The 13,114-nt window shown below is 34.0% G+C and overlaps 2 protein-coding genes across 3 annotated transcripts; one reads left to right on the top strand and one right to left on the bottom strand.

The window, feature by feature from the left end:
• Nucleotides 1-1,090: 1,090 nt before the first annotated feature.
• Nucleotides 1,091-4,232, bottom strand: LOC148617260 (testis-specific serine/threonine-protein kinase 4-like). Its single transcript, XM_088584795.1, has 2 exons — nucleotides 3,355-4,232; nucleotides 1,091-1,414 (listed from the first exon to the last, which is right to left on the bottom strand). The coding sequence occupies exons 1-2, from the start codon at nucleotides 4,111-4,113 to the stop codon at nucleotides 1,121-1,123; spliced, it is 1,053 nt and encodes a 350-aa protein (XP_088440921.1). The 5' UTR covers nucleotides 4,114-4,232; the 3' UTR covers nucleotides 1,091-1,120.
• Nucleotides 4,233-5,259: 1,027 nt separating this feature from the next.
• On the top strand, nucleotides 5,260-12,914 carry LOC148617259 (uncharacterized). 2 transcript variants are annotated; one of them, XM_088584791.1, is made up of 7 exons: nucleotides 5,260-5,420; nucleotides 5,929-6,036; nucleotides 7,879-8,105; nucleotides 9,737-9,862; nucleotides 10,300-10,482; nucleotides 11,076-11,118; nucleotides 12,103-12,914. In XM_088584791.1, exons 1-7 carry the CDS (start codon nucleotides 5,366-5,368, stop codon nucleotides 12,312-12,314), a joined length of 954 nt encoding a protein of 317 aa, XP_088440917.1. In that variant the 5' UTR covers nucleotides 5,260-5,365; the 3' UTR covers nucleotides 12,315-12,914. The 2 variants fall into 2 exon arrangements, with proteins under 2 accessions (XP_088440917.1, XP_088440918.1); XM_088584792.1 differs by lacking the exon at nucleotides 10,300-10,482.
• Nucleotides 12,915-13,114: the final 200 nt, after the last annotated feature.

Raw genomic sequence — 13,114 nt, 5'->3', positions numbered from 1 at the left:
CCAACAAACAAACAAACAATATTCCTCTAATAAATACTGCATGCACAATCAATGTTAGCATGTTTCACAAAAATGTGGCCTTCCTATTAGAGGAATATATATGTACTTAGTATGATGACTAATTTATTATTACATGGACACTTGTGGGAAATTATATTTGATATCCCATGCACATCTTCAAAAAAAAACCCTTAGGTCCCACGGAAATTGTTCTATGAAAAAGTAAATGTCCCATGCCAATTTACCCCGGTGTCCAATGTCTTGATAAATTTTGACCGGTCCCTAAATCCGAAATTTTGACCGGTCCCTAAATCCGAAAGAAGGAAATTTAAATAAGAGGAAATAGTAAATTCATATGCAAATGCAAACATTTGCACATAGGTCAAGAAACAGGTGCTAAATATACCAATAACAGAAAAAAACAAAGAAAAAGATCTCGGAATCACCATAGATAACAAACTAGATTTTCAAGATCATGTAAATATCCAGAAAAGCAAATCAGAAACTAGGTTTGTTAAATGGGACTTTTAAATATTTAGACAAAGAAATGTTCCTTGTATTATACAAAAATCTAGTACGTCTACATCTAGAGTATGGTAGCTCTGTTCGGACAGTTCTAAATAAAAAGGAAGCAATCCTAATCAAAAAAGTGCAAAGAAGGGCAACCAGACTATCAAAAGACATCCAAAACATGAGCTATTGCGAAAGGCTAATCTATCTAGGGTTACTATGATTACAGTACAGGAGGGCCCGATCAGACAGAATTGAGACATACACAATTATTAATGGTATTGATCGAGTTGAATGTTACAATGTCTTTCCTATCAGAGAGTCGAATACGAAAGGTCATAAATATAAGATACTTAAAAAACACCGCAAAATAAAGAAAAGGAAATTTAGTTTTTCACAAAGAGTTTTGGACATTTGGAAAACATAAACATTATTAAGAGTTCCCTAAATATTCATTGGAAAAGCCATCCAATAAAATTTCTACCTGACTTTTATGGGCCGGAAGCAGGTATTGATACAAATGTTAAAAAGGATCAGAGAGGCGACGCCTAAGAAGATCTCAAAGACAAGGTAAACAAGGTAAGGTAAACATAATTTTATTACTTCAACATTAGCTATTTGCGGCTACTAAAGACCCCGGACTATCCGGTCTGATTGGCGGCAAAGATATTCGGGATTCTTCTTGACTCTCCTTTTCCTTCATTTCCGGAATAAATCTTTTAAACCATTTGTTATATTTGAAGTTAAAAATTGGAATTCTGTCACTAGCTTTCACAAATATTTTCAAAATTATAATTCTGCATTCCTGCGACACATTAGGTTTTCCTGGAAATATAACCTTCTGCTGGGTTTGTTTTAAAAGTTTCTTGTGACTAGAATCATCAAACGGCAAACGACCATAAACCTACAAAATAAAACGTACAGACACATTGAAATGGTTTGTTTCTAAATCAGGATTTTAAAATTATAGAGTATAATATCGGGAAGGAAATAAGATCAAGGATGCAAGTTTTTCAATGTGTGGTCGGGGTGGTTAGCCTTTTTATGGTTTAAAGCAAGTTCACGATCTACGATGCTCTATTAAACATTTAACATTGGCTTTGTCGTCCACAAAATACATAAAAAAGTAATGGTTAACTTTTTTTGTTCCACGACCTTTTATGCATTGTTTGAGATCCGCAAACAACTACAAGCAACTCAGTGGTGTATCAAGAGTTTTAGGTAAGGAGGGGGGCCTAAAAAATTTCTTGACAGGATCACCAGTGAGGACCATGAATTGATTCGAATTTGCTAGGAGGGTTTGGGGCATGCCCCCTTAAGAAAATTTTGAAATATTAAACCTCAAATCCTGTATTCTGAGGGTATCTTGAACAATTAATCAACCATTTTTAAAAACTGCAATTTTCTAATGGGGGCCCGGGCCCCGCCCCCCTCTAGATCCGCCACTGCAATTCTATTAGGCAATGACTGCCTGTCATGGTAAAAACATGCGACAAATTCAGAATTTTATTAAAGCAAGCAGGATCGAGAAAAAAAAAATTGAAAACGATAAATGCACCATGCAAACAAATTTCGTTCATTTTGGATAATCCTACTCAAAATTATGTACATTCACTTTTGTGATTTTGTCGTCCATTTTATGTATATTTTCTTTCAATGGCGGCAAGTGATACTAGTTTGATATATGCAAATTTTCACTTCATAGACTAAATAGTTATAATTGTATTATAAACAAAATTCTTATTAAAATACTTGAGTTTTAACATGAGTTTTTGATACATTATATTAGGTTTGAGGCATGTTATTGAATACCGAAATCTCCCATTATTAAGCTTGTGTGGACTAGATATTTTAAAAAGTCTACAGTAAGAAACTGAAAGTTAAAATAAGAATTAAACTACTACCGCTATAAGGCCTGGATCATATTCTACGTCTTATGATTATTTGACGTCAGAAATAAAAAAAAACCTTTCCCTATCTGCTACATTCTATAAAATGTCAACAAAACCCCGCAAAGATTGATTTTTTCCATTTACGTGTACCTAGGCTCAGTTGAATCTCCACTAGGGCGGTTTGTAAGACAGAAACCTCGTCGAATCATGAAGGGCAACGTCGTCCTATTATGATATAGTTTTTTTTCTACCTATGAATGGTTTCAAGTATAGCCAAAAACATCTTTTTCGCCTTAAAAGGGCGATTACTCTTATAATAATTCATGTAAAAACTTCGACCCAACGGACACGTTTCAAGCCGAAGAAGGTTAGTCATATTTATTCTTTCTATCTCTCTCTTTTTCAGATACGACTTGAAATATGTAGATTTATTCCTTTGTTCTATAAACACTAGTAGTTACCTACGTGAGCTATCAGTGCAATATACACACTTGTCAACCTTAAAATGCTGGTGATCAAATATGGTCACAATTCAGTCAGCGGGTCCAGAAAAGATTTTTTTTAAGAAATGAAACTGACAACGATATCCAAGACGGGTGACATGAGAAGACATATCAAGCTCATTTTGTGATCAGGTTGTTATTCGAAAGTGCATCAATTTCAAGAAATTAGCCACCTTTCTTCGCATTATAAAATGATGGCATTTTTTATTTAAAAAACATTGTTTTGTTTAGTATCATTGTACCTTTCGGATGTTGGAAATAATGTACCTAACTTCAGGGAATGGAGTTATATTGACCATTACCTTGTGAAATGTCCCAGGTAGTTATATAGAAAATTGGCAAGTAAATGACCTAAGGAAGTTCATTTTATCAAGGAAGACCAACTTTATATATTACCTGAAGTTAACTATATTACTCGCTGTAATATATTTTAGTACTTTATTACTTACCATTGTAAATAATACCACACCCATACTCCAGACGTCTGCAATCATTGGATCGTATGGCGTTCCTTTAAGTATTTCAGGGGGTGCATACGCATAACTTCCGCAATATGTTTCACTAAGTTTAACATCTCCCATTTTACCCCTGATAACTTTCTTTGCAAAACCAAAATCTGTAACTTTTAAATCTTCATTTTCATCCAACAAAAGGTTTTCACATTTTAAATCTCGATGAACAAGGCCTTTTGCGTGCATATACCCTATGCCTTGAGCCATTTGATAGAACCATTTGCCCGCCGTTTTTTCTTCGATTGTTTTACGTTGACGTATAACATCTAGTAAATCTACATTGCCACATTCCATCACTAAAAAGAATCTTGTTGTTGTTTCAATAACTTGGTAAAATTGAATCAATGATGGATGTTTCATTAATTTAATAACTTCTATTTCTCTGGGCAAAAACTTTGTAAGGTAGTCATCTGGAGCTTTCCTCTTCGAAATAATTTTTATTGCCACTTGGTGTTTTCTGTTTACATCATAAGCCGATCGAACACTTGCATATGAACCTTGACCGAGAAATTTTCCGACTATAAAACCCTGAGATTCTAAAATCTGATACCTCTTAGTGTTTTGTTTACTTTTATTTGAAGTTACGGAGGGATTAACAGCTTCTGGTGCCCCTTTTGTATCCTCACCATCTTTCATTGTCTTGACTTCATGGAATTTAATCTCTAATACGATCCAATTCAAACTGAGAATCATCATTCATGGCTCGGTATCCGTACAAGAAAGTCATGTTGGACGTTGGCAGGGAAAGAATGGAGGATAATTACGGAACGTCACAGCCAGTATAAAGGTAACGTCACTATTGGACGAGACTGACGTTACATGCATCATAATGTTTTTTCTTCTCCTCCAAAGGTCGCTATGCATGTTTATTTTCTACCAGCCTTATAACTCTTTTGAAATATAACAGCTAGGTGTTATATCAGCGGGCGTAATTTCAACCAAATAGTTTGTACATGTATATGAAAACTGTATTCGATTGAGAAAAAAATGTCTGCATCATTGTAAAGGGTACCGGTCCAATACTGTCCAAGGTTAGGGAAGGCTTGAGCGCTCCACATACTTTATGTGCCAGTCTGCCAAGCCAGAAAAATTAGTCCAGTGGTTGTCGGTTTTTCAATTGTTATTCAATTTACGTTTTTCTGTGGATTAGGTTGATTGTTGTCTTTTATGAATACTTTCGCTCCTTTTTTTTTACATCTTGCTTTATGGTATATGTGTTTTGCCCATCATTGAAGACCGTTTGATGACCTGTAGAAGTTTTATTACTTTTGGTGGATGACTCATACCGCATCTCATATTTCTTTATATATTAATAAAAAGATAATGATCAGTGATTAAAGTGACGTTCATCATAAACAAACTTTGTTCTGTTAACAATGATAAACTATACTTGTATTTGTTTATATACAAATCTCGTCTATCTTGTACTGCACGATGTGCTTAATGGAAATAGTTAAGTTGTTTTCTAGTCTGATAAAGGGATAATGGAAATTCATTTTGATTTAAGGCTGGCATATCCCATTTCAATGTGACAAACAAAAGTATGCAGCTCAACTTGTATACAAATACAATCGAGCTATAAATGAGTTAGAAGAGCAGGCTTCGGGTATTTTGAAGAGGAACAATCAACGTAAACAGACATTTAAATCTCCATAAAATAGCAGTCTAAGTTTTTACATTTACATTTTGAAGTGCAGTTTGGACAAGAATTGACAAGACTCAAAAAAAAAAAAAAAAAAAAAAAAAAAAAAAAAAAAAAAAAAAAACACGGAGCAATAGCCAGATCAAAACAAGAAATATGAATTACGACCCTTTTAATGATAATCGTTTAAGCGGTATAAAAGAATCACGCTTAGTTTGTAAAAGTTCAGAAAAAGGTATTACCGATTCGCAATAGAAAAAGAGTGCATGTCCTCGTGGTGTAAAAAAAAAATTGGACGATTTAATTATGGAGAAATCGATAGTTTATAAGATTTTGTTGATCGTGTATCATTTGCATACAGGTGAGAGTTACTTGTTTTACTAATTTTACGTTAGGAGACATGATCGAAATTTTGTGCATGTTTTATCAAACTGTTAACGCCCATATACTTCATAACTTGTATACACATTTCATGGCGTTATCCTAACAAAACGAAAGGGAGCGACATGCACAAAGAACGCACCTCCAGCTATTTGTTATGCCCGCGGTCCGTTGAGTCTATATTCATATTAGCGCTATAGCGTGTTCAATGTGTCTCCCAAAAAGCTCCGTGTTCGTTGTGTCGCTCCGGTTTGTTGTGTTACCAAGGATACCCAGTGTGATTTCGTTTGTTACATTAGAATGTAAAGAAGGAGGAGAAATCATAAGTAGATAAAGAATCGAAATAATTACGGTATCTGTTAGTACATTGTAGTTGACGAAACTAACTATTTCAAGCCAGTGTATTCGGGATATAAAATACGGAAACCGTATTTTAAATAGAATTTATATGACTGTGCTATTATCTATACCACTTTGTTTAATTTTAGGCCTATCCATTTATGTAGACAATGGAAATCCTTACAAAGACAATCCTCTGAAAGTTGCTGAATTGACAATTTCTAAAACATCACAAGGCAGTCCATTACACACTAAAGGTATTATTTTCTATTTTTTGTGTTCCTGAATATATTCTTTCACTTAAAGAGTTAATTAAACATTCACTTGAAGTTTGTATCAATTATTTTATAGAAGGTACGTGTTTATTACAATTTTATTTGACGCCATGAAACTTTGCAAACATTCATAGCTTATTACAATGAGTTAGATATGTGCATCGTTTGATAGCGTCCTAAATTACTAAACTGTCAAAATATCAAACGAGCCTGCATTGGCGAATTAACTATTTGTGTTGATATTAAACTAGAGGCTTAAAAGAGCCTGAATCGCTCACCTGGTTAACCGTTTGCTTATTTGAAAAACTTGAGGAATGAGACAGGCTAAGTTAAAATCAACTAAATTGTCAAATGTAAGAAATGCTTTCCATAGCATTTTCATGACCTCACCAGAATTTTGCTAAAGGCAACAATTTTTGAATTTTTTTTTCAAAAACCTGTCTTCCATTTTTAGTATAGGCAGCCATATCTATTCACGGATTGAAAATCACAACAGTCATTTTGAGCACAATACACTAAAGAACTATTATGCTTATTTTCATTCAATGATCTTAAATGGTTTTAGAGAAGAAGATTTACATGTAAAAAAACAAAACAAAACAAAACTATTTCAGGGGTCGTAACTCCTACATTAGTCAATGAATGGTTTTGATAATTTTGGCATAGGTCCTTCTCATGATGCTTAACTATTTTATCCATGCCAGAATTTGGTAAAGGCAACGGTTTTTGAGTTATTTGCAAAAAACTGTCATCTGACCCCTATGTTTTATTTTTAGTAACGGCGGCCATATTTTTTCATGAATGAACATTCTCAACAGTCATTTTATGAGGGATACCACCCTAAGGAACATAAATGCCAACTTTCATTGAATTCTGTGCAATGGATTTTGAGAAGATTTTCAATGTTGCACATGCGAAAAATGAAAAGAAAAACTGTTTCAGGGGCCGTAACTCCTACATCAGTTGACCAATCGTTTTGAAAATTTGGCATAGGTCCGTCTTATGATGCTGAACAATATTACCCTGCCAGAAATTTGCTAAAGGCAAGGGTTTTTGAGTTATTTGCAAAACAAAGAAAAACTGCCATCTGACCCCTATGGTCTATTTTTAGTAACGGCGGCCATGTTTTTTCATGAATCAACAATCCCATTTTGTGCAGAACACCATAAGAAATAATCATGCCAAGTTTAAAACTTGTCAGTCCAGTAGTTTCAGAGGAGAAGAATTTTTAAAATTTGTCCACGATGACGACGACGGACGCCAAGTGATGGCATAAGCTCACTTGGCTTCCGGCCAGGTGAGCTAAAAAGAGATTGTGTCAGGCAATATACAATTTCCACGAGTAGTGAAAACTTTTCTCTATAATTAAACAGGGGTCATTATTTTTTGTCAGTAAAACGTCAACAAACGCCAGAGGAATATCATATCTGTGATAAAAAGTAAACAATGTAACCCATTGAACTCTTCTTAACACTACCGAGAAAGCCAAGCCAAACAAAACCAATGTACAGACAAATAGAAACAAACAAGCAATCGAAAAAATCGCAAAGATCAAAAGACGGGTACACATTTCTAATGAATGTTGTGGCTCCGGAAAAATCATCCTCAAAATGTCCGGGCTACATACACAGTGAACCTAGGACACCATTGGACACACGAACCCTGACATGTGCGGATGCGGAAGATTAAACTAAAGAAAACTATTTATTAGTAAGAAACTATACATCGTCCTTGACAACGAGTGAAAAAATAACCTTTCATGAAAATCTAAATTCTATATTTATTTGAATAATTGCTGTTATTACTGTTTGACCTGTTTTTTAGCCTATTTCCCCCAAGATGCAGGAACCTACCCAGTTATATTGTTTCTTGGTGGTTTTAACACAATCGTTTTAGCCGAGTATTACGAGACATTCCTGTATAGAATAGCATCCCATGGTTTCTTTGTATTCGGGATCGATTATGAATTTCCAGTAGACAAAATCTCTACTGAGAACAGAGGCGCCAAAGTGGGACAGGACATCTCTAAATATTTCAAACAATACGAATGGGTATGCATCCATCTTTTAAAAAAGAGAGCACAAAATTTTGCATTCTTTCAAAATATTTCTTGTTTCTAATAGTGAGTCGGGCATTATATATATTAAACAAAGGCTTTTCCACAATACAATGTACAAATCAGGGGTGAATCCAGATTTTAGATCGTTTTTTTGGGGGGGAGGGGGTGTGGCACAAATACATGTAAAGGTCGACCGCAGAGATGCAAGAAATTTTTTGGGGGCAGAATTTGTAAAAAAAAATGAAGATTGTATGCAGACCAAATTATTTTTCAGAATTTTAGGGAGAGCGTAACCCGTGCTTAGAAATAAAAGTAGCAATTCTCATACCTTACTAAGCAAAATTAGTTTCATTGAAATGTCGTCCTCGGAATGTTTTTAAAAAAGAACTTAATTAGTTTATATAGTTTCATCCTCCCAAGTCAGGGTTTTGAGTCCATCCTCGCTCCCTCAAACCCTCGACATCACTCATTCATATTTAGCGGGTATCGTCCAGCGCCATCTAGTAAGTTACCTAAATTTAACCCGGATCTAAAATCCAATCAAATCACTCGTAATAGAAACTCCTCAATACAACTTACAAAACGGCTACATACACATAACGTCATTTTTTTTCCGCTAAAGACTCTAAACAGAATCTACAGTTATCATTTTTGGTCATATTGAATCTTTTGTGACATCTTACAACAATCAGTTTCTCGTATCATTGTTTACCTTTCCACAGACATTTTATGTCAAATCAAATTTAATTGGAGAAACAACCGATCGGAATTGGCTGGACGATACCCGCTAAATATCAATGAGTGATGTCAGGATTTTGAGGGAGCGAGGGTGGACTCAAAACCCTGACTTCGGAGGATGATATAGTTTAAATAGTGTACATTTTCCTTCTCATTTGTCCATGATTTAATTCCTAAAGTTCGTGCAAAATTTCGCATTTTGAAAAAAAAAACAGCAATTGGTGCAGTGAAGAGAACGCAATCCGGCGATAATTACAGATACATTTATATAGAGGAAAAAAACATTATGGAAATTATAATTGTGTAAACTGTTCCATGTATATTCCATTTATTCAAATACTAAATCTTCGTCTGCATTTACATATAGTATTATTCTAATGCGAATTTGAATCTGCTGGTACATTCGCATAATGTATAAAAGATTCCAATGTAACTCGATTAAAATTGAAGTAAGGGACAGACTTCTAAAAGGGGGGGGGTATTTGATTTTATGTTGAGTTAGAATTTTTTTACGAGACAAGCACGAAAATGTTTTTTCAGTAGCAGCTGGAGTTACTTTGTTTATTTAAAAATAAACATGGTTAAGTAATTACTAGTTGCTGAGTAACAGAAATGCTCAAAATTGGAATAATTCATATATTTTTTTTCAAAATAATCCCAGTATTGCCTCAGTATAAAAATGGTCGGTGCCTAATACGAACCACCCAATTCGCATTGATACATTGTAACACATTCAAAAATGCGCATTAGAATTCGCATTGGATTGCGAATTCTACAGTTATGGTTAAGCACTTTTGCAATAGAACTTCCGAAAATGGAAACTGCAAAATTGAAAGAAAGTAATGAACCATGTTAAATTACGGCATTGGGACTTTTTTATTGTAGCTTCAAGGTTTTATAGCGGGAAAGACAGTTGCCGTTCCATTTTGGAATATGACGGGTCTTGCTTGCCATTCAGCAGGATGTGACAGTACATTGAAATTGATAAAACAATATGCAGACAATTTCACTGTAAGTGTATGCAGTAAGTGCTTTTACATTGTCGGAATTGATACGGTGAAAATACTTAGTGTATTAGTTGTAGCCTGTAAACAGAATAAAAGCAAATACAAAACAAAAACAAAACAAGACAACCCCCCCCACCCTTTCACAAAAAAAAGACAAAACAAACCAAAACAAAAATATATAAGAAGTAATATTACTTCAACACATTAAAGTACTAAGTCTGGGAAAATTTATCTTGACGGTATTTTTTTCATACATCAACATAGTACATTTTATGCGTAAATCGACCCAATCAAAGTGACTTGGTTTAGCATCTATGGGAAAACAAATCAGTACAATATATGCAACAATGGATATGCGACATATTTTTGCATATTTTATAATGATTACATACATTGCGAAAAAAAATATCCGTGATTAAATCGGATTGGTTTCTAATATAGTCGACTGTATTTCTGGAGCCCTTCAGTTATGATGTTAAAGAGAAAGTTAATCTGGGAAAACCGGCATTTATGTATGGGACAGAATTTTCAGAAGGAGTACCACTAAAATGTGCCATTCCTGGATACGATTACAATACCTTCTATGACATATGGAGCTGTCCTAAGGTGGTTATGAATGTTGCGGTAAGTGGACCTCGCTGTATAAATATATATCTAACCACACGAAGTGGAAAGGTATTATTTGGTGCCATCCGAAAATATCCTAGTTTTTTTTGTCTCTCTGGCAGTTTCCAATAACTAAAAGATACCGATGGGCATTTTTAACCTCCCCAACCGCAAACGCGTTGAAATTAATTTGATTAATTGGAGTTATGTTTCTTTGAATATGATCATGAAGAAAGGGGAACGATTTGAGTTTAATCTTTTGTTCCGTCTGTGAAATAATTTAGCAAGTATAAATGGGTATTAAAAATATCACAAAGTGATGGGGGTATCATTTAATGTCCCATTAGATGAAGCACGAAATCACAAATCCTTGTACACAAGTTTTGACACGACGGATTAACTACTAAATCCAGATTAGTTTCAGAATAGTTTCTTGAGTAATTACACGTCTTCCTTTCGTTCGTTTATCAAAAGCCTAAATGAAATAGACACCAAAATCATGACGGTTTATGACGGTTTATAATTATAAACCGTCATGATTTTGATGTCTATCTTCATTTCGTTCATTTATCAACAGCTTTAATTTTACTTCTAGTTTTGTTTCTTTGTAGAACTTTGGTCATTGCGATATTCTAGACACGGTGCCATGGACAGGTAAGTACACAGGCAAAATTATTTCACATGATTTCCACCTGAGTTGAGAAAATGAATTGAGTGGCAGAGTTCACGTGAAATTCGGGTGAATGGAGCCTTCACGTGAAATTCACACGAAATGTTCACACGAAATTCGTGTTTACTGAATTTAACATGAAAATCATGTGAATTTCATGTGAATTGCACATGAATTTTATGTGAATTTCACATGAATTTCACGTGAAGCTCGATTAACATGAATTTCACGTGAAAATATTTGCTTGTGTAGGTCAAGAAAAATTGCGACATTACAAAGGGTGCTTACGTTACTGGTGCACCTGTCGATGCTCTCAGCCTACTGAGTTTGAGTTCCACACTTGACTATATATTTATTCATGTATGTTACTATTTGTTGTTACGTACCATCATTCTATTCTTTGTCTTTTAATCTTGTACAACATGTCGTATAGACCCAGCCAATGGTTAAGTTTATTAGGTTTCAAATTTTTGTTGTCGATGTGTTGGATGTTAATTTGAAAACAATTTTATCATTTTGTTCTGTTGACAGACATTTCAGCGGAATGGCAACCCCCCCAAAACAAAACAAAAAAAAAAAAACAACAACAACAACAAAAAAACAAAATACACAAAACAAAACAAAACAAATAAAACAAACATAAAAGCAAAAACAAAACAAAGAAGAAATAACTTAATCACACCATGACTGGTTCATAAAAATATATATATAATTAAGAAAAAAAAAGGATATAAGAAAACTAAAATAAAACTATGAGAGAGTTCATACCTACTTTCATCTATTTTGATTATAAACACGTTTTACCTTTTTATATCCTAAAGTTCATATACTTAGCTTGTGTATGTCACTCTGAAGTATATAACGTTAAAAAAACTAACATTTTTTTGATATCTTAATTAAAAGAAAACTAATTCAAAACATGTTTTAATAAACTACCAAAAGCTTAAGTTTGTATTTTGTCTTTTTAGTATGTAAAATTTCCCATTTCTGTAAAGTGACTGCAAATGAGACATTGTTACCAGTATACAGAGAATTTGTTCAGGGAGCTGTTAGCAGTTTCTTCATAAGCACATTACAAGGAAGGGCCAATGCTGTTGATTTTATTATACAGAAGCCGCTCATACCCCTTGCTCTGAAGGAGCTTAAGAGTGATTGGAACTGCACAAAGACAATGTCATAGAAAACTATTCATGTTTAGTGGACTTGAATATTTTAACTCAGCGTAAATATTTCTTTGCTTACATATTTGTGTTGAATAAAATGTGCTTTTATTTTTGAATTAACTGACACAGAAAGAAAAATAAGAATAAGATCGTCTTGTTTTGTTTGTGTTTTTGTAGACACCAATATTCTATCATACATATAGATGATTTGGTATAGAGTCTGGGTTGTACGTAACTGTTTTCTGTCTATCCGCGTTCACGTGTTTTTTTTGTAAAATTTCCCATTTCTGTAAAGTGACTGCAAATGAGACATTGTTACCAGTATACAGAGAATTTGTTCAGGGAGCTGTTAGCAGTTTCTTCATAAGCACATTACAAGGAAGGGCCAATGCTGTTGATTTTATTATACAGAAGCCGCTCATACCCCTTGCTCTGAAGGAGCTTAAGAGTGATTGGAACTGCACAAAGACAATGTCATAGAAAACTATTCATGTTTAGTGGACTTGAATATTTTAACTCAGCGTAAATATTTCTTTGCTTACATATTTGTGTTGAATAAAATGTGCTTTTATTTTTGAATTAACTGACACAGAAAGAAAAATAAGAATAAGATCGTCTTGTTTTGTTTGTGTTTTTGTAGACACCAATATTCTATCATACATATAGATGATTTGGTATAGAGTCTGGGTTGTACGTAACTGTTTTCTGTCTATCCGCGTTCACGTGTTTTTTTTATTATATGTTTTTTGTTTCCGTTTTCTTTTTTTTCCCTTCATTTTCTTTCAAAATATTTCCGTTGTTATCGCTCTAGAACACG

This window comes from Perna viridis, chromosome 5 (genome assembly GCF_037379345.1).
Source record: "Perna viridis isolate PV_CMFRI_1.1 ecotype Kerala chromosome 5, ASM3737934v1, whole genome shotgun sequence".
In the NCBI taxonomy this organism is placed as follows: Eukaryota; Metazoa; Mollusca; class Bivalvia; order Mytilida; family Mytilidae; genus Perna; species Perna viridis.
This window is presented reverse-complemented; position numbering and strand designations above follow the sequence as displayed.